The following is a 17,497-nucleotide window of genomic DNA, read 5'->3' on the forward strand; positions in this document are numbered from 1 at the left end:
GATTCAACTTTTCACAGCGAGGCTATTGGGCACACTTCTAGATTCAACTTTTCACAAGCTATTGGGCACACTTCTAGATTCAACATTTCACAGCGAGGCTATTGGGCACACTTCTAAATTCAACTTCTAAATGCACTTCTAAATTCAGCTTTCACATATAAGCTATTGGGCGCGCTTCTAAATTCAACTTTCCACAGCGAGGCTATTGGGCACACTTCTAGATTCGACTTTCTACAGCGAGGCTATTGGGCACACTTCTAAATTCAACTTCTAAATGCCCTTCTAAATTCAGCTTTCACATGGGAGCTATTGGGCACACTCCTAAATTCAACTTTCACAGAGAGTATATTGGCTAGGGTTCAGAATCCTGAGTGTGGTGCAACTCAAACCTTCTCACACAAAATACCAAACCTGGCTCCCAGATTATTCTGCTAGGGGATTTGAACTTAGGCCTCCACGACCCTAGAGACTCGAACGCCACCTCCCTTGAGAACTCCTTCTTACAACTCGGCTTCAAACTGTGCATCACTGAACCCACCGATTGTAAAGGCAGAACCTTGGATTGGTTGGCTGACCTCAATTGCTCCACCACTATCCTTAACAATGAACCGTGTGCCTGGTCTGACCACCACTGCATCACCTTCTCCATACAGGAAAATGTTTGCCCAAGTCCAGGCCCAACGGCTACCCCTTCACCTCTCACCTTGTCCGGGAACAAGCGTAGTTTAACTCTTGTTGATCACTTATTGCCCCTCCTACAGTCAATTGACAATCTTCCTCCCGATGTTGATAAGGACCCTGCCTATCTAGTTGAAAGATATAATGCCACCATGGAGCAAGCGATTAACCAGATTGCCCCTTTAAAACTGCGTACGGCCAAACCTACATCCCACCCAAACAAATGGTTTACCACTGAAGTAAAAGTACGCTGTAATGAAAAAAGATCAGCCGAAACTACTTGGAGAAAGATGCCCTCCACTTCCAATAAAAAGAAATGTGTTACTGCTGCCACATCTTATACAGCAGCCATACAGAGAACCAAAAGAGAAATCTACAATGAGAGAATTCAGAACGCTTAGTCTAGCACTAAGGAACACTTCACTATTCTTAGGGAACTAGAGTCACCGGCTCCTCCACTGAAATGTGCCTGAAAGACGCTGCCTGGTGTGCAAACATCCAGAAGGCCTTTTCAGATAAAATAGCACCATTACAGGCTAAAATATTTACACAAAACAACCTACCCTCCAGCTCAAATAACGCCAATACTACTGCACACCAACCTCCTCTATGTACACCCTTCCACTTCTCCCCAGTCTCTATCAAAGAAGTTGAAAACATAATCCTTGGAATAAAACCCTCCAACTGCCAGGGTGACTTATGCCCAGCATCGGTCATTAAGGATAGAGCAAGAGAATTAGTACCGTTCATAACAACCCTAATAAACTCCTCATTCAAAAACTGCTCAGTTCCTGATAACCTCAAAGAATCATGGGTCATGCCGCTTCTGAAGAAACCTAGACCCTAACATTCCTACAAAGTATAGGCCTATCACTACAGTTCCCTTTCTCTTAAAAATTCTAGACCGCGCTGCATATATCCAAATCCAAAAACACCTGGAAGATAATAAGCTATTAGGCCTCCGACAGTCTGGTTTCAGACCAAGACACGGTACTGAGACTGCTCTTTTAGACCTAAAAATACAGGTGGATGAAGAAAAAGATAAAGGCAAACTGGCCATCCTCCTTCTGTTAGATTTATCGGCAGCCTTCGACCTGGTCGTCCATAAAATCCTGACTAAACACCTAACCTCAGCAGCAGCCTTATCTCCAAATGCGTCCAGTTGGATCCAATCTTCCCTTTCTAACAGAACCACTAGGGTTTTTGCATCCTCAGCATCCATGCAGCAGTTCCCATCCACTGTGGTGTTCCGCAGGGTTCTAGAGTCTCACCCACGCTGTATAATATATTTACAAAGCTCCTCTTTGACCGTCTTGACAATCTGGGTGTCACCTACACTAATTATGCTGATGACACCCAGATCCTCATTACTCTCACTAGTTGCTATTTCAAAGACACAAAACTGATCAATGACATCTATCTAGAGACCCAAGCCTGAATGGCCACACATAGTTTATGTTTAAACAATGATAAGACAGAACTTCTGATCATTGGTTCCCAAGCTTGCTTGTTCAAATTAGACAAAAGCTACTCTGTGTTTATCATCGATGGAAACACCATAAAAGCCTCTAGTGAAGTCAAAACGCTTAGCGTCTATTTAGACTCCACTCTATCCTTAAAAAAACATGTTAACTCCACAGACTCTCCACGGCCTACACTAACAAACTCATAAATGCCTGCAAACCTTTCTTATCTAATAACAGTTGTATTACACTAGCCAGAGCCCTGATCCTTTCAAAGCTGGATTACTGTAACACCTTATTCCTCGGGTCATCCTCACGGAATTTAAACAAACTCTAGGTTCTCCAGAACAATGCTTTAAGATCAGCCCTAAACATCACACGATACAGCCATATCTCAACCTTCAGGAGGGATGCACTCTGGTTACCTGTGCGCGACAGAATCACTCTAAGGTCGCTTGTCATCATACACAAATGTCTTGCTAACATTGCCCCGAAATACCTGACAGATAAATTCTCCAGGTATCAGTCAAACAGACCTATCAGATCCAACTATCTCAACCAACTCACTATCCCTAAATACAACTTAAAAACTGCAGGAGGCTCCAGCTTCCCAGTGCTAGCGGCCAAATGCTGGAACTCCCTCCCTCCAGACATAAGAGCAGAACCCTCTTTCTGGTCCTTCAGAGCCAAGACAAAATCCTGGCTCTTCGCCCAGACTACTAGTTAGCCTCGCTTACACTGTTTTACTCAACCTTCAATAGATAACTTTATAGTCAGACTGTCAAACTGTTCACTCTGGCATGCTCTTGTTCCTTTGACCATGGTAAATAGTGCAATTCATCTGTACATTCTGTACATGCCTGAATATTGTACCTTTGTAAAAATGTGCTGTTTTTCTTTGCTTGTTTGATGATCTGTAACCCACCATGTATCCAAGTTCTTAGCGCCTAGATACCCTTGGGTTAGGCGCGCTATATTAGTAAATGAACTAAGCACGATTCCTCCAGGTAGGCGAGCGCTCATTGGATTTGCAGCTGCTGCTTGTACTAGCCGCATGTGCTGAGGGGAATCCTCTTCTGACCTCCTCAGGTTTTTATTTAGTATGCTGTGTCTCGCGGGGAGCCGGATTTATCACAGCAGCGCTTGGAGTCACTGGAGCCGCGTAGTGTGTTCGCAGCACTCTACGCAGAGATTATCACAGCTGTGCTCGCCGCCGCAGGAAACTTACCGTCCCTCCCTCGTACGGGGAGACAGCGGATCTACAGTCAGAGTCCATAGGGATCATCAGCATTGCTGGGACATTTGTATGGCAGAGAGGAAGGGTGGCGGCTAAAAATGGAGGCTTTCATTGCAGTGATGGGAGATGAATGTCCAAGATGGCTGCGCACCGGCATCGTATTGTTTTAGCTCGTATTTCACACAAGCATTACATGCATATAGGACTCCATCCCCACTCTCCTCGTGGACCATACCCTTGAGCCATTTTGTGCACCTTCCCCTCATAAAGGCACCTTGCCCGCTGCTGGTGCAAGCTTTCACCCCCCCTATATAGCACCCCTACTGTACCCTCTTCTATGTTAACCCCTGGTTGCTCCTACTTTTACCTGGCACTAGCCCACTTTTGCCTGTATCTCTGGATTATCACACCTCCCCCTTTAATCGTGCTGTCACTGCTCATATGCTATACTCCTCTTTACTAATTTCCCCTTTCTTATGGCTTCCCCAGTTACTGTGAAAAGCACTATGCTGCTTTCCTAACTTAGGTTTGTGCGTATTGTATACCCAAAATAACAATACAAAAATTACAATGTTAAGACTATTTTTTTTTTATTAAAATGCATTTGGTTTACATCTTAAACCTTACATTTATCATTCACATTTAGTTTACATTATTCTCCTTTTAATAAAATTCACAAACAAACACCAGACATCATTTATCTTTTATCCTTCTTCATTACTGTTACTATTGTCCAGCGTAATGTTTTCCCAGAAGTGAACTATGGTTGCGACCATCTTTCTATTATTTCCTATTAAGATGTGACTCCATCTTTCTTCTTTTTCCATTTTTACTGTGGCACTCGAGTATTTGGCGCTAAAGAGCAGTCTCTTTTGATTTAGTGCCTCCCATTCCATAATTATGTGATAGAGCGTTTTGGTTTTTCCTCTTGTTTGGCAGAATCTACAGTCGCTATTTGCACTTTTATATTGGCTCCATTTCCCCTGTACTTCTATTGTTGGCAGTAGGTTCAGTCTGAATCTTAGGAACATGTCTCTAATTCTTCGATCCAGATATAATTTTAAGTAATTTGGAAGTTGGTTAAGTGCTCTTTCTTCTCCCTCGCATTTGAGTGTCATTTTATATTGATCTTTCTGTACTTGAGTTTCAATCCAATCAGTTCTACTCAGCTTCTTTTTTGCAATTTGGGGCATTTTCGTCAATGTCTCCAGTGTGATTCCTTTTTTGTTACATATACACATGGCTGCTTCTTTCCATTTGTCCAATGTAACATCGTTTACGTGTACTTTTGAAGTTCTTAGGATTTCCAATGCCGGTATCTTTTCTTCGCTGTTCATTTTTCTATAGAAGTCTATTATTTTCCATTCGATTATTGATTCTAATGATTGGAGGCCCAATTCATAGCGTATCCGTATCATAGGCATGTTCTGGGGTAGTCTTAGTACTTTTCAAATCGCTTCCAATTTCATCCATATGGTTCTATCATGGTTAATCATAGTTTCTGCACCGTATGCAAGGATCGCTGTCACTTTTTGCTTATAAAAGGTTACCGCTGGTTTAAGCGAAAATTTTCCGAATTTCTTATGTATCGACAGGCCTTGTCTGGCTAACATTCTAGTTTTTGCTTTTAGCTGTTCTGCCCATGGTGCTTCTGTCAGAGATTGGTTGATCCATATCCCTAGATATTTATAAGTTGTAACCTGGATCAGTTTCTCTTCCTGGAGGTAATATTGGAATGTTTTTTTCCCATTTGAATTCTTCTTTGTTAGGTACATGATTCTTGTTTTCTTAGTGTTTATTGTCAGTTCATTTTGTTCCATGTGTTCATAGGTTTTGTTAAGAGCTTTTTGTAATCCGCACGGTGTTTTTGCTAATAAGATGATATTGTCTGCATAGATCAAACAAGGTACTGCAGTCGCATTTAATTTTGGTGGGTTGATGGTTGGTGTATTTATAGCCTCTTCAAAATCCGACGTAAACAAACTGAACAGTGCGGCTGCTAGCGGACACCCTTGCTTTAGACCATGCCAGGTGTTTATTTGTTTTGTTATTATTCCATCCGCTGTCATTCTTACTTGTATTTTTGTGTTGGACTACAAAAGTTTAATAGGTTCTAGGATGTCTCTAGGGCATCTCCATTGTTCTAGTTTCTTCCACAGCAGGTCTCTATTGATTTTATCATAGGCAAGGCTCAAGTCGACATACGCTACTATTGTATTTGTTTTTGTTCTTTCTACTTCTTGTTTCATCAGATTTAGAATCATGAGATTCACGTTTGTTCCGAGATTGCGCACAAATCCTGTTTAGCGCACCGCTTGATGTTTTGTTTGTTTTGCCCAAATGTTTAATCTTGTCAGTATCAAGTTAGCAAACATTTTCCCTAGTGGATCCAGGAGTGCCAGTGGTCGATAATTCTTTGGTTCTTTTGATGATCCCTGTTTGTATATTGGGATTAGTGTTGCTATTTTCCAGGACTCTGGGACCTTTTTCGTGCGGTTAATCAGATCTATAATTTTACCACAGAATTGTGCACAAACTTCTGGATTTTGTTTTAATGTTGCGTTCGACATGCCATCTGGCCCCGGTGCCCTTGATGTATTTAGTTTTTTTATTATGTTGGTAATGTCTTCAATATCGTATCTAATGTTCCATTGCTTTGGCAAATGTTGTTGGGTTTTCTTTATTACTGTTGTTCGTTCTTCGTAGAGAGTTGAGAAATACTCTATCCATGCTGCTTCTGGAACATCCACTATCATTGCATTTTCAGCCTTTGTACTCGATTTCAAGAGTTCCCACAAACGTCTGGTGTTACGGTTTTTCAGGGAGGCCATCATGGATTCGGCGTTTTCTTGGTCTTGCATCATTTTGGCATTTTTATGCCAATTTTTACATTTTTGTGTTGCTTGGCCAATTATTCTTTTTTTGGTTTGAGGTGATTCTTTTTGTGCTCTTTTAATGGATTCCTTTTTTTCCTTTTTCTTTTCTGCGATATCTTTGTTGTAAATATATTTTCGCTCAGGTTTGGATGGATGATTCAATCTCTGTTTCATTTGGAATTGGTCAGTTAACCACCCATAATTGATTTTATTGGAATCTTCTTTCTTTGAATTCGTTAATGTTTCTGTTATTTCGGCTAGTCTGTTATGTGGGATTCTCAAACGGTTCATTCTATTTACTAGTGTCAACTTGGGGATATTTATTTTGCGTCGTTCTTCTTTGTTAATTTCCCATGCGCGCTTTAGTATGTAATGGTCGCTAAGTTCACTATATAGATTTTTGGCTTCGGTTTTTGCTTGGGTAATTCCCTTGCTCGTATAGCTATAATCTATGATTGATTTATTTTTCCCTCTTGACCATGTTGGTATTGTTTTTTTTGCTGCATTGAGGGCATCCCATCTTTCGAAGTTTCTATTGCGTGTCTCTATTATCCACCTTCGTGCTCTATTTTCCAACAGTTGATCTGCTATTAGATCTCCTTTGTCATCAAATATATGCAGGTTGAGGTCTCCGCATATAATAAATTCTACATCTTGATGCTCCTGTGCAATGCTGTCTATCTTAGTGAAGATAGAATCTATTACCATTTCTTCTGGTACTTTCTTTGGATTCCAATATATATTGGTGATGTTTAGGTATTGGGTCCTTTTGGACTCTTTGTTCCATTGTAGTTCTACCATCACTTGTCTTTTGATTAATGTGTTTTGCGCCCAGTTTCCAATGTTCTGGTATTCGATAATTTCTGTTGTCAGTTCCTGACTAATTAGGGTAATAAGTCCCGCTGACGGTCTGCCTCCATTGTTGTTAATAGCAGGATTCATGTATGTTAGAAATCCTTCACATATTGAGGGAGTTGTTAACCATGTCTCCTGTAAACATATCACCTCTGCTGAGTTTAACTCTGGTCGTTCCGTTTGGAATAGATGTAAATGTCCCCTAGTATTCCATGAGCATATAGTTACTTCTTGTATGTTATTTCCTGTTCGTTGTTATTGTCTCAGTTTTTTTGTTTCTTCATTTCTGCTCTTTTCCATAATAATTTCCCGCCAGAAGGGTGATTTTTCAAAATTCCATTTGTTCGGTGTTTTATCCTTGTACTGTATTGAGTTCCTTCTTTTTTTCTCGTCCTTGTACCATCTTACTTCCTCTATTTCGCTCCATCCTTTATTTTCATTATGTAAGTTGCTTTCATCACTGCTGATATCCCAGTGTGTTCTATTACTCTCTTGCTTCGTCATTCAATGTTAAGACTATTGAAGCTAGTGTAATTTCCCAGAGATCATGGGATATGTTGTTTTCTTGTAGTTTACAATCAATTTGTTGAAATCCATGCTTTTTGAGCTTCCAGTCATAACAAAAGACATAGCATAATGTTCATCTCTGAGTCTTCAATAGAAGCAATACTTTCCTATAAGTTATTATGGAAAATCTACATTATTTAAAACAATGAGAAGCCATTTGTGCAATATAGTGGTTTCTAGAGTGTTTTAATTGTACTTCAATGTACTTTGTTGTGGATGTGGCAAATTGTCCTCTGCAGTTCTATTGATATGTGATAAATTATCAAGAATATGCTTAGGATTGGGCCAATCACGTTCCAACTGGGCATGCTTTGGTCACTATGGGCTCTGTCAAATTTTAGGGCCTATATTAAACAACAAGATAGGAATCCACACTGGAGACAACGCAGTTTGTTGTCATTATTCATTTGAATTCATCTAGGAAACTTTTGTTGTGACTCTTTGAGCATACAGGTTTCCTAGATGAATTCAAATAAATAACGACAACAAACTGTGTTGTCTCCATTGTGGATTCCTATCTAACTTTTAGGGCCTAGCCATCGCTCTGTCACGTTTTATGAGGATAATCAAAGTTGGCTTTTGTCCTTGTCCCGCCAAACCATATGAACCAATTATTGGCTTGATTTCTTATTTAGCCTCCTTCTCTTGTAACAGAGAGTTTAGACTGTCAAAAGATGGCATGTACTGCATTACAAATCCAAAAATAAACATATACAAGGAAAAAACAAATTAATAAATATATTAACAAAAGATTCTGGGTGAAGTCTGAATTTAGGAGAATATGATTCTCACAAACATCCAAAACGCCATGATTACATCTATTGGTAGTCTAACAGCCTATCTCTAAGTTCCTTTTTATAGGCTCTGCTACAAAGCCAAGTGAACTCCACAGAGGTGGAACTCGCAGATCTAGGTCAAAAGGTTTTATTCTGAACTATATACAAAAGATGGGCAATACAAACAAAGGGATCAGATGGTAAACCAAAGAAACGTCTTCTTATTCAGAATGATTTTCATAACACTTCTCTCCTGACCTCTCGCTGATGTTGCTAGCAGACCTTTAAGCACACAACTGCTTGTTTGGATGATGTCTGGTCCCGGGTGGGTCTCCCTTCATGGACACCAATAGGATAGCATCTCTCAGGTAGAACACTCCTGTGGAAGTTCTAAGCTCTGCTGCAGTGAGATCCATAGCGTCTCTCATATGGGAGCTAGGTAGGAGTCTTTCTGCGTGCCTTGACTAGCTCCAGCTCCTATCTCAGGGTCTTAATACTATTACCCGTGTTTGTCTCAATTTCCTCCTTTCTGAACCAATGCTCAGTCATGCCTTGGGGCCTTTTTCTAGGTTTCATCACGACCCTCAGGCTCTGTCAGCGCACCTCCTTTCCGCAAGCTCAATTCTCCTCTCATGTCTCTCTCCCAAGTGATGGGTAGGCTGGCGTTGTTTTACAGTCTGACTGGTATTTGGTGGACTTCTCACAAACTACTTGTCTTACTTCCAGATCCCCCTCCCTTCCTCGAGCTGAGCACTTGCCTACGTTTACAGTTCTTTTCATTCTCTTTCCTTACCAGCTCCTCCTTCCTGCTATTCACTCCCTGAGACGTATTCCATTATCTGCCCTCTTTCTTGATGCTCTCCAACATCTCTTGTTCTTTTTTTTTTTCTTAAATCATTTTCTTTATTGGAAAATGAGACAGACAGACAGTATGAGAGCAGTTCTTTAAGTCATTGTTTGCAATAGTGATTCAAATCATGTGACGCTTCCCAGCTACAACCCACGTACAATCTTAACGCTATGACACCCCTTAATTCAGGCTGTTCGAGAAGCCCCAATCTTATTATTACACTTCTGTCTGCAATGACTCCCTCATAACAAGGTTAGTGTGACGAATCTGAGGATGTCGTCCCTTCTTCCCTTCTTCCCTAGGGGGAGACCTTTTCCATGGGGTCAGGGCGGTGGGTCCACAGTACAGTAGTCCCCCTGTGGGTTGTGCACCGAGGGAGGATAGCACTGGGAAGGAATCCCCTTATATGGGATTGGAACGCCATTCTCAGATAATGCCGTATGACCCCGCTTCAATACACCTAGCCCCTTTTCCAATACCAAATCTTTCTTCCCCCTGTCTAGATAGAGCCAATGTCTTCTGTGGTCAGGTCAGTCAACCTAATGTACTTGACAAGACTGAAATACCAGAGAAGACAGAGTATCGTGCATATGGTTTTAAAACTGTTTAAGCATAGTAAATACATATGCCCCCCAACAGAGTACAGCAGCGTATTTCAGAACTCTGTGCACCAACCTTAGTATGTGTTTGGGTAGTGCGGTGATCTGGGGTGGGGATTTTAACTGTGTATTGAACCCCCGGGTAGGTAGATCAGATGGCAAAATAGATAGACCCGCCCCAGCGGCTAAAGCATTGCAGACACTGCTAGACGACTTTAGTCTGGCAGATGTGTGGAGAACGAAATACCCCTGAGAAAGGCAATATTCGCACTACGCCGCCCCGCAGCAGCTACATACAAGGCTGGACTATATCTTTGCTACGCCGGTGGTAATGACAGAGATTACTCAGGCAGAATATAAAGCGAGGGTCCTCTCAGACCACTCGCCCCTGGTCCTCGGGTGGCAATATTGCCCCTGAGAGCACGGATTCCGACATGGCGCCTCCGCGCAGAGGCGCTTAAGGACCCTGTTTTTAGGGAGGACATGAGGGAAGAGATTACCAATTAATTTGAGACGAACACGGGTAGCGTTGACTCTGCCAGTACATTATGGGAAGCCTTCAAGGTGGTGATGCGAGGGGCGGCCATAGCAAAATCAAAAGGCCTGCAGGGTGGAGTTTTGGCTGACCTACAAAAAACAGAAAAGGAACTAGAAAAGGCATTAAAGAAAGGAAGTGTAGAGATGGAGCTGGTACTTAAGCTACAGCAGAAATGTGCGGAACAATGGGAAAGACTGTGCAACCTCAACTACAAAAAATACATAGAGAGACAGCATGCGGGAGGAGATAAAACAGGACGGCTTTTGGCATGGTTATACAAGAGCGAAACCCCCAGACCTGCGATTAGAACAATAACGAGAGGAGATGGTAGTGTAGTGGACACCCAAGAAGGAGTTAATCAGGAGTTTGCTGATTATTATAAGTTGCTATATGGGGACGAAGAGGGAAGTAGCCACGGGGAGATAACGGAAACATTGGAAGACACAGGACTGCCCTTGATAAGTGTTGAGGAAAGAGAGGAACTGGATGCGCCGATTACTCTGGAGAAGTTAGAAGAAGTGGTAAGGCAGCTGCCCACTAGTAAGACTCTGGGGGCGGACGGGTTCCCAAGTGAATTTTATAAAGTATATGGGAAGGAAGTGCTCCCCCCAATGTTAGAAATGCTAAATGAAGCGTTCGAGGTGGGACGGTTACCGGATTCACTTAGAGAGGCGATTATAATACCGTTTCCCAAACCCAACAAGCCTGGGCATAGCTGTGGCTCATACAGACCTTTGTCGATGTTGAACCAAGACAGCAAGATACTGACGGCTGTCTTGGCAAACAGATTGCGAAGAGTTATTGGCAAATTTATACACCCCGACCAGACGGGCTATATCCCGAATAGAAATATAACTCACAATCATAGACGACTCCAACGGGTTGTTGAATGGGGAAGTAAAAATGAGGGGGAAATGTCGATTGTGTCCTTGGACGCGGTAAAGGCGTTTGATTTGGTCAAGTGGCTGTGGCTGCTGGCGGCCCTGGCGGGGTACGGAATGGGACCTGGATACATAATGTGTGCAAGGATGCTATATATCGACCCGCTAGCTAGAGTTAGAACAGGATCAGTGATATCTGAGAGATGGCAACTCAGTAGAGGCACCAGACAGGGGTGCCCATGGTCCTCAATGCTTTATATACTGGCCCTGGAGCCTCTAGCAATATACCTTAGACAACAATACGATACTATAGGTATCGAGGTGGGGGGGAACGACACCTGATCTCCTTATATGCAGATGATTTGTTGCTGTACCTGAGACACCCGTAGGAAAATCTCCAGTACATCCTAGAGGTGATGGAGAGATATGCGGGGCTGTCTGGGATAGCGCTGAATCCTCAAAAGTCTAGTATTTTCCTGTTGGGCAGCTATAAGGGAACCCCTGTGAAACGGTTACCGGTGCTACAAATACCATGGGCGGTTAACACGTTCCTGTACCTTGGGATAGATGTGTACCATACGGTTGAAGAGGAACATAGGCACAATACCGAGGTGGCTATTGTGAAAATCGAGAAGTGTATCAAATTCTGGGTGAAGTTGCCCTTGGCAATGAAGGGACAGAGTGCTATGCTGAAGATGGCCGTCCTACCTAGGCTCCTGCATTATTTTGGGAATATCCCATACATGATACCTAAGAAGTTTTTTGCTAAACTGAACAGCATGTTTAGGGAGTTTCTGTGGCATGGTACCCGGAATAGAGTGGCTCTATGGAAGCTGCAGAACTTTTATGAAAAAGGGGGAATAAAACTGCCTAATTATGAAGTTTATTATGTAGCGAGCCAGCTGCAATACGTTGCCAAATGGCTCTCAGACAAAGCGACCCCCGAATCCAGGTTGTTCGGACATGATTGCGCCCCATTTTATTTAAAAGAGATGATCTGGCTGCCCAAGACAGAAATGAGAGAGCGCCCTAGGATGATGGTGCTTGGGTGGAAGATATGGCGCCGGGCATGCCGGATGATGGAGAACCCTTTCCCATGCTCCCCGCAGATACCACTAGTTGCATTGGTAGGGGAAGATAAGCAGCTGAGGATGACAATCAGGAACCACTGGGAATTGGTGGGGCTGGTAACGTTAGAAGATATCTGGCGAGGGGGGCCTATTACAGATTTTGAAGTGCTGGGGGAGGAAGCAGGGTTACACACTGGCCAATATATCACACATCACAGAATGGTGCAGAGAATCAGGAAAACATGGCCCGAAACAGTACTGGAAGAAGAACCAGATGCTATCAATGAGGCAATATATGATATATCGGAGGGGGGCATGAGATCTCCAGACTGTACGAGATGGTGATGGCTAAGGTTGGGAAGGATCTAACACAATTGAGACTGGATTGGGAAGCGGAAGTAGAAGCCCCGATTGAGGATGGGATGTGGGAACGTGCCCTGGGGTATCACAAAAAGGTGTCAAGAAATGCGAGGCTGAAACAGATACAACTGTATATTACACACAGGGCATATATGACACCTCATAGGATATCCAGGTTTGAAAATGCTGGACGACAAGCATGTCCCAAATGTGACGAAGAAAAGGTAGACATGGTACACATGTTTTGGTCTTGCCCAGTAATTGAGTTTTTCTGGGGTGAAGTGGCACAGAAACTAGTGGAAAAGGGGGTCAAGATCATCATAGCATCATAGATCAAGCCTGGGCCTGCTTGCTGGGGAGGGGGTTCCCCAGATCACAGAAACTCAAGCATGTTGGTAAATTAAAAGATCTAGCATATGTGCTCGCAAAAAGAAGGATTTCCATGGGGTGGAAGATGTGTCACAGGCCACATGTGGAGGTGTTGTGGAAAGAGTTGCAGAAATGGGCGGAGGCAGAAACCAAAGTATGGCAAGAGGCAAGCAAGGCAGGGGGAGAGGAGGAGGTGGAAACCCTGATGGCATGGAAATTATGAATAGCTGAATTGTTCGGAACAATACAAAACCTGACAGAATCCACGGAAAGTGAGACCCCACCAAGTGCAACAGATACAGAATGCGGCTGCTCAGGAAATTCTGTAAAAGGAGTCCAACACTTTATCCTACCAACTGTGCCAAGTTGGTAGGATAAAGAAGTGTGAATCCAAGAAGCATATCATTGTAAATTGCCCAGTGACATATACCTGGATAAAGGGGCTCAGGAGCTCAAAAGGAAGGAAAGTAATATAAGAAGTCTAGGAGAAAGGAGCACAACCCTAGTCTTGGAGTCTTATATTTGTGAACACTTTATTTTCATCAGTTTTGATTAACAGAGAGACTGGAAACTTTTCTGTTGGTTGGAGCTACCATGAACATTTTACTTGGAGAAGAGATCATCCTTGCAAAGTTCCCGTTAAGTTATTAGTGTTAAGGACAGAGGTAGGTTTTGAGACACAACAGTGACAGACTTTTCAGTTTTCTTTGAGGTAGGGAAACCCCTCTTAGTTTTAGGGACAGTCTCTGTGCAGTCCTGCAGAAGCAGTATCCTCTAGGGGCTTGTTGGCACAAGGGGAATTTAGGAGGTGGACACTGTACAAATATTCACTCGCCGCAAAATAAAAATCTGAAAGGGTGACGCAAGGCCAGTCTCTGGGTAGTCTTGTGGAATCGGTAACCTCTACAACTCTGTTAGTGAGAGGAGAATTGAGGTGGAGGAATCTGTACAAGCATGAAACGCGACGAAACGCTAGCCCAAGGGCAGTCTACAGGAAGTCATGCAAAAGCTGTAACCTCTAGGATCCTGTTGGTGTGAGTAGAATGGTAGAAGAGAGAGCACTCTGTGCAAACACACACTCTCTTTGTAAACGTGCAATGGAGGGGCAGCACAAGAGCAGTCTCCGGGCAGTCCTGTGGAAGCAGTATCCTCTAGAAACCTGTTGGCTCCAGGAGAATTGAGGAGAACTCTGTACAACACATGTTGTTTGTGCAGAAGTGCAGCAAAAGGGGCAGCACAATGATGGTTAACAAGTGTGACTCCGAAAAAGAATTATCGTAGGCAAGTGACACATTCTTCTACGCATCTTCAGAGCTATCCATGGCCTAGCCACCCACCCATCTCGGTATCTCAATCCCCCACTGCCCCCCACCTCAGAGCCTTAGCTCCAGCATACCGCATCCTACTCCATCCTCCATTTCCTGGCATCCTGGTCTGCCTTCCGCCTCAGCTCCTTCTCACTGCCACCCTGCTGACATTCAAGATGTAACTACTATTTGGGCCTTCGTCTCCTCTCCCTTGAAGAGTGCTTTTATCATGTGCGTCCTCTGGTAATGCTCTGGTGAATGGATGTGTTTGATCTACTGATGAGTAGCATGTTGGATGGGCTGAGCCTATGAATGTTCTATTATTGGCAGCCGGAAGGAGACTGGCTGTGGAATGGGGGCCTAGTGGGTGGTCTGCTGTGTCTTCTGTACTTACATCTGGACCTGTCTGCTGTAAATGAAACATAAACAGGTGCTTGCTTTTTCTACAAACTGGCTCTAGAAAGCTTCTTGGTACACTGCACTGCATTTTGGTACGCTGCCTTGCACTTCACCAGGTTCTTGCAAAGCTCATGCTGTGTGCGGCCAGCATTGAGGACACCCGCTGCCCTCCAAGAGGCTGCAATCATCCCTCTGTTTTATACTGCAAGAGGTGTTTATCACTGTGGTGCAAGTACATTTGTACTTGTTCAGTGTTTTGAGGACCTTGGATTGGATCTGTGGCAATAGCCATCCTTCAGTGTGCCATTAGTTGTGCAGTAATTTGGAGAAGCAGATGTCTGGAATGTTTTGCTGAGCTTGTTAATATTCAAACGCTAGTGTTGGGCTGGTGGTACAACAACATGATTTCTGCAGGCCATTAAGGTACTCTCAGGCTACTGTTTGCTCGGCAGTTAGCTAAGACGCCTGGATTGCAAAGCAGTTGGCTCAGAATGCATGAGCAGTGGGCTTGCAACGTGCAATGCCTGGCTATGAAAGCTGCTATGCCCTTAAATCTGATTATTTAGCAGAGCTGAGGAAAGGTGTCTAGTTCCGGGATGAAGGGAGCAGGAAAGGGAAAGGGAGGGGAGGACGTTCTTGCAAGGTCAAATGGACACAGGAAGTCGCATGTTGATACCTGTGGGAAAAGAAAAGAAAAGAAAGGAAGTGTTTGCGCACAATCAATCTGCTGTCCACATCTTTATAAAGGACATCACCGCTCTGTCACTGAGACCGAAAAACCTGGCCATGAGTCAGCCTGCACTCCCTGACCCCCTCCTACTGCTGCTCTGGCGCTGTCCACGCTACGTCCAGCAGCTGTTGACTCCTTCCACCACCCTACAATACTGCGGTGTGCCATGCCCTCGCCGCGCAGACCTCACAAGTCGCACTGGTATTGCATGTCTGATTACATACAGCCCACTGCTACCACGCCATGCACAATAATTGCGGTACACCTTCTCCTTCGGGACCATTACCCTCACGTACTCCCCAAAGCGTCGTCTTATGCAAAACTCCCCCATTAAACCTTGCCCGCCAAACTGACCATAGTCCACGGTGAACTAAAGGGATTGAAGACTTCATCAAGGCCAATATAGGATGGCGACGCCACACAGATATGACTGTCATTTTCACAAATTTAGTAGGGGAGGGGGTCAAGGCTGTCACATACACCGTATTAGGCCTTAGCCATGCACTGCATTCATACACCCAGGTAAGCGTACAATTTCCCAGCTGTTCCCATCTTATAGTGAGATAGTACCATTATGGCAGAGCCTGGCATTTGCCTTTCCCATGCCTACACAAAAGCCACAACTATTGACTTTGCCAATGCCTGTTTAATGTACTGTCGAGCTGCTTAACAGCATGTTGTGGTAATCGAGGTTGTAGGCAGCATAGCAGGCAGGAAAAGAGCGCTGAGTAACAGCAGGTGAAGTTGGGAAATTTAGTGGCAGCACGAAGGTTGGTACAACACCCGCATCCGGCGACTGGCGTCGCTCGTCTTGCTCTTTCCTTCCGAAGCGTGTTGCATTCCACTGCACGCCCCAGCGCGTGCGCCAACGTCTAGTGATGCGGGCGCAAGGGACGTTGCGGGGTGAGTCGGGGACAAACGCTGCACCTGAACAGTCTGCCACTCATGGCTCAGAAATCTGATGCCAGCTTGAATGCGAATCTCCAGAGCTTTCTAGTATGAAGCATATGTGGAGAGAAGCACGCGAGGGGCGGCATCTTTGTAGATGGCAGTAGAGTGTTATGTTGGTCACAGACAGTCTAGCAGACATTTCATTGGAGGGGGGCAAGTCCTGAAAATTGCCCTTTTGCCCCAGGGAAAACGACTGTTTTTGGAATGGATACATCGGGCTGCAAGGCACATTGTTTTCCCAAGATAGTTTGAAGGCAGTTGGTGTTTAATTTGACTGAAGAGATTCGACTTTGTGAATTACGTGAACATTGAATGTGTTTAATTACTTTTGCTTGTGTTTCAGGCTGCTTATGAAGATATCCAGAACAATGCAACTGACCACGTTAACGAACTGCGAGAACTCGAGGGCGCTTACAGAGAACATTACCCGCCTCCAATAATGGATTTTAATGGCACAAGGCAAGTGACTTAAAAATAGCATATCTCTAATGCATATTAACCTTCTAATAATATAAGGTCGTTTGGGCAGAGTTTGTTTTGATTCAGAAGTGACTAATGTGCAATTAGCAAAAGCAATGGGAAGCAAACAGGTTTTCTTTTTTTTGTACTCCCCTACTGCCTAAGGGCCTAATTCGCAGAAACGTTTTATGATGGGAAAGCCCCATTGGAAAACCTTATGTGAAACTAAATGTTTTATTATTATGGGGTTTTGTATGGCGCAAAACAGACCCTGTTGAAAATCGAAGCGCTTGTAAAGGAGTTATTACAGGAAATAACAATCTATGATAGATATGTTTTAAGGCAAGAAAAAGGTAAAGCTGACTGTGCCTGCAGACAAATTGTCATTATAAATTGATGTTTTGAGAATTATTTGACTGGGTCAGGGAACTGCTTTGGTAATGCAAAGAAAAATATACATCTGATTGTGTCTACATTACTTACAAAACTACAGATTAACAGTTCAAATTACTGAGTTATTTGGTAAATGTTA

The 17,497-nt window shown here is 43.6% G+C and overlaps 1 protein-coding gene across 2 annotated transcripts in view; it reads left to right on the forward strand.

Annotated features, from left to right (window-relative positions):
- The window catches only part of ANKAR (ankyrin and armadillo repeat containing), a 1,891,262-nt gene that overhangs the window by 286,715 nt on the left and 1,587,050 nt on the right, over positions 1–17,497 (forward strand). For both annotated transcript variants that reach the window (XM_069615641.1, XM_069615642.1), the window contains exon 5: positions 16,850–16,965. In XM_069615641.1, coding sequence (XP_069471742.1) covers positions 16,850–16,965 — 116 coding nt within the window. The remainder of the gene's footprint in view (positions 1–16,849; positions 16,966–17,497) is intronic.

Source organism: Ambystoma mexicanum, chromosome 9 (genome assembly GCF_040938575.1).
Source record: "Ambystoma mexicanum isolate Mex_15411 chromosome 9, UKY_AmexF1_1, whole genome shotgun sequence".
Classification (NCBI taxonomy): domain Eukaryota; kingdom Metazoa; phylum Chordata; class Amphibia; order Caudata; family Ambystomatidae; genus Ambystoma; species Ambystoma mexicanum.